The sequence below is a fragment of the Halyomorpha halys genome, unplaced genomic scaffold (assembly GCF_000696795.3).
Source record: "Halyomorpha halys isolate HHAL.00 unplaced genomic scaffold, Hhal_1.1 Scaffold983.1, whole genome shotgun sequence".
NCBI lineage: Eukaryota > Metazoa > Arthropoda > Insecta > Hemiptera > Pentatomidae > Halyomorpha > Halyomorpha halys.
This window is the reverse complement of record NW_027115573.1, coordinates 72,442-76,995: the sequence shown is the minus strand read 5'-3', so window position 1 is coordinate 76,995 and position 4,554 is coordinate 72,442. Positions and strand designations below refer to the sequence as shown.

Below are 4,554 nucleotides of genomic sequence, written 5' to 3'. Positions count from 1 at the left end.
GTTATAAGTTAGACGTTAAAACGAATGGAGGATGAACTTGGAGCATCAGTTTATATCAGTACATCGCTGTTATAAGTTAGACGTTAAAACGAATGTAGGATGAACTTAGAGCATCAGTTTATACCAGTACATCGCAAATACAACAGATCGTTGATAGATAATCGACTATTATGAAATAATTCACGAAATTGTTAATCAAAAATAAACATCTTGTTAAGAAATAAAGTAGCAAACAAATAATTGAAATGGTGCCACCTATAGCCCGGAGAGCCGAATTATGGATGAACGGCCCTGACCAAAAAGAAGCGATTGGAGCTGAATATTAAATTGGATCCATTGTGGAAATAAGGTGGTGTACCCGATGAAAGGAAATATCTCAAATGGGAGTAGAGCTGAGATATCTGTTATGGTCGATTATTATGTCCACCGTCCACCATTCCTTCTCAATTGTTTATTAAAGCTCTTACATCTTGGTCAGCGTAATCCCATGAAATCGGGGCCTCTGTTGCAATCCGTTCCTAGCCCGTGACCTGAGCAACTAATATTTACTTCTTTTCTCTTGTTCTATATCTTATAAATGTTATTTTATTTTTTATAGCTTTCATTCTTACCTGACCTCTGCAGCGTACCATACCGTTTAGAGAACCGCCTCTGAAGCTCTATAGTCAAAATAAAAACCATGTATTTTGAACCATTTTAAAGATAAATTATATTTTATCTATTTATTAATTTTTTTGTGTGTAACTGGGGGGGGGGAGGTGAGTCCGGGTGAATAGGTATCAACATAAGATAATAAAACAATTTATTTTTAAGCAGTGTTTACGATAAATAGTAAAGTAGACCAAGGTGGTCTCGGTTTCGATCTGAAAGCCCTCACCAAGGGGCAAAACAATAAATATTTTCATTTTACTATTTTGATAGCTTCATTGACCGGTCCGGACTCCGGACTATCTCTCTACAATAATATATACATTTATATATATAATATATGCTTACTGAAATGTTTAGTGGGAGGGTTTAACTGCATAAAATATAATATAATACTCGTTAATTTATCCACAAATAGTATATACTTTTCTTAATAAGTTTTTTCTTCCTTGATTTATTCTACACTTGTAATGTTGAAGATTCTAAAGATACCTTCCTTGCCTGGATGCTATGGAAAGTTACAGTTGATCCGGCTTAAATTATTTACAAAATTAAAATTATGTTCTTGCAAAATGTTCTCTTGGGCTGTTTCTATACTATACCTCTCCCAGCTGACCTGTCGTCCATTGTTGTAGGTAATTAATTGATCCGATTTTTTTTTTGTTAACTAAGATGAGCTATTTGGGATTGAACCCTTTCAAGAGAATAAACATGCAAACCAAGCACAGGTACTTTGATGGCATAGCTGTTCTGCTCCGTCCTATATTGAAAATATAATGTCAATATCTCAGTTACAGCTTGCTATCTTCTTCAATCAAATTTCCTTATTGATATAGGCATGACAATTTCAATATAGGACTTTTATTATCAGTATAATCATTTCTCCCCCACCAGCGGGCAAAGTATTGACCTAAACTGATATTGATTTCTCACTCTTAAAGCAACGCATAAAAGAAAATTATTAATTGGATATTTTATTGCTAATTACTAACAGAGCACTTAAAATCATATGGTTTGTATAGTTTTAGTTTGTAGGTTACTTTGTTTTAGTTTGTATTTGTAAAAAGTTTTTTTTTTTCTTGTTTCTCTTTCTTTTCTTTTTCTTTTTTTTTTTTCAAGTTGTGTACTCAGACATATGTCGTTTTTATACTATCCATGCAATTTTAGTGGAACCTCTAATTCAAACCCGAAAAAAATTGGCAGTTTCAGATACCACTTAAGAAAACGGGACAACAAAGTGCTGGTCCGAGAAATGACAGTTGACAATTATCCAATGAGGTATGCTATTTTTGAAGTTTAATGTTAACTTTTGCTGTTTACTCTTTTAATTACCTCTTTGTTGGCCCATATGATGAGCACCTCTTTCCGTTCTTGTCCCAACCTGTTTGAATTAGACGGTTCTGGATTCTTGAATTTTAAGAATTACAAAATTAACTCTCATATTTTATTATTAATGGCCGATAATTGCTTGTTTATATATTGACAAATGAACTCGGAACTGCTCAATAAAATTTTATTTTGTTTTTAATGAGAGTAGCTTTTAACTACTGCTTAAGTATTAAGATCCAAATAGTCATGAATTTTTTTTAAAAAAAGTTTTGCATGTTATTATTGTTATTCTGCTGTGTAGCTTTTTTTTCTGTTCAACTATTTGCATAGACAAGTGAATGCAATGAGTCAATTGCAAATCTAATTATGGTTTTTCTTCGATTAGGTCTTCTATTTTAAAAATATCGTTTGCCTGACGTTGATGATGGCATTATTAGTAAAGTTCCAAGCGGTCGAAACTATTTCCGAACCATTTCCCTAAAGATAGGGGAATTTGTTCTTTAGCTACAGTTATAGGTATATATTGAATGGGTTAAATCTGTTGCTTACTATAATATTTTAGGGCAGCCGCTTCGATTCCTGATAATTTATTCCACCCAGTCATTAAAAATAATTGTTAATACTGCATAATTAAAAAATATTTATGTTGTTTTAATGATTGGCAATGTTTTTGTTATTACTGAAAGAACATTTTAGGTTGTTATTATCATTATTATTGTCATTATGATTAAGCGAACGGTTTTTGCTCTTGACGCGTGAATGAGATGCATTGTAAAATTAGGTTGGGGCGCTAGTGCTAGTGGGACTAGTCCTGTCGCTTCATTTTGTCTTGGAAAATGTCACGAAAAATGTTCCGAATCGGAATTTACGAGTTCAAATGTAGCCATAATCACGGGGACTATTCAATAAAGGGTTTTTAGGCCAAGAAAAAGATCATTATAATTCAGAAATGTTTTGTTTGCAATGAAATGATACAATTGTACAAGATATTTTAGTCCGGAAACTACAAGATAAAAATCATGAATTAAAAAGAAGTTAATATTGCTTTTAAAAAATCATTTATTATTTAACTATATACAGTTAGCCCAAGTAATAAATAAATTTACTGAAACTGAATAAATGTTATAATAAATTGTAATGATGTTATCACTAATATGCAGTTAGGTTAGGATTGCTGATAATTGGAGTCCTCTCTCAACTACAATTGATGGATTAGTTTAAATACTTGTTACTGGATCTATCTCGTCTTCTTTTAACTCCATTCGAAAACATTAGTTAAATATATTGCTGCCATAAACGGAAAATTTATATATTCTCATGGTTTAAACAGTTTTTTTTTTTGTTTTTGTTTTTTCAGGGCACTCCAACTGCGTCCCAGGCAGCTAGTTGGAATGTAAATATAATAAAGTCATTTGTGGAAAATTTGAACTAATTCATTTATTTACTTTTTTCTGTTTTGTTTGTTATGTGAAGGCTGGTGAAGAGGTATGCATTGCATTTCAACTACATATGATCGTTTAGAAAAAACAATCCCTATTTTTCACAACATTCGATTAGAACTAATTAGGTTTGAATAAGACGTTTATGACAATTTTATAGTGCACTCTATCGGCGTCCTGGGTTAGCCGAAAATGTAATGCACGCATTTTATGGGATATTTTGTTTGCTTTAATTTAGTATAGGATTTTACTTCTGGAAATGGATTTGTTTTCTCTTTATAAGTGAAAAAATGAAAAGAGTTTCATGCTTTTATTTGTTTTGTGTTTTCTATTTTCGTTTGAAACCCTTGCTGGCGTGGTCGCAAATCTAAACTCAAATTCGGATTCAGCAGAAATATCAAAATCAAGTGGTTGTCCCTGAAGAAGGAGGTGTTTGTTTCGAAATGTCGGTTATGATTATTCCCTTTTTCGGAGCTTGTTTCATGATGATCTTATTTATCTCAGTTATAAGTTTTCAAATGAGTGTTTCTAATCTCCCAACAGATTTAAAGTTTTAGTTATTTTTTTTTTTTAACTGTGATTCAGTGATCAATGCGTTAGCGAGTAATTGCTACGTACACCTACAGCTCTGTTTTATTTTAGTGGAGATAAATTGTTTCTTTTCAAAATCCATCTCGTCAATTAAAAGATTATGAAAAAAAAAATTCAATTGTTTGTTCTCCTTTCCTACTGTACTATAGAATACAGTTTTGGTTTCTATAATAAGTTAACAAGCTCTTTAATAATTACGTTATCTTGGCATTGAAAGTGTATCTTGTAGTCGAAGAACCCAAGAGGAGAAAATATTAAATTTTTCACTTGCAATACTGAAACACTCACAAGCATGCTTATATTACATTAGAGTAAATTTTCTAAAATACGCGCTCTAATGGAGCCCTTTGCGTCCTATAGTTCTCCAGGTACTCTAGGTACTCTTTTTCAAATAGCATATTTTTTTTCGGATCATGGATAAATCTAAGTTTTGCGAATTTATTTTGTAGAATATGATGAAAACTTCTTCTACTCCTCAATTGAGAGCTAATAGACTAGACATTTGTACGTTTTTCGTAGACGTGGTTCATATCTTTCATATTTTGAC

General features: G+C 31.9%; 1 protein-coding gene across 2 annotated transcripts in view; it reads left to right on the top strand.

Moving 5' to 3' along the window:
- The window catches only part of Doa (Darkener of apricot), a 45,191-nt gene that overhangs the window by 20,499 nt on the left and 20,138 nt on the right, over nt 1-4,554 (top strand). The window contains exon 3 of one of the 2 annotated variants that reach the window (XM_014431532.2): nt 1,852-1,926. The exons of the other annotated variant lie outside the window; for it this stretch is intronic. Coding sequence (XP_014287018.1) covers nt 1,852-1,926 — 75 coding nt within the window. The remainder of the gene's footprint in view (nt 1-1,851; nt 1,927-4,554) is intronic. 2 annotated transcript variants of the gene reach the window in all.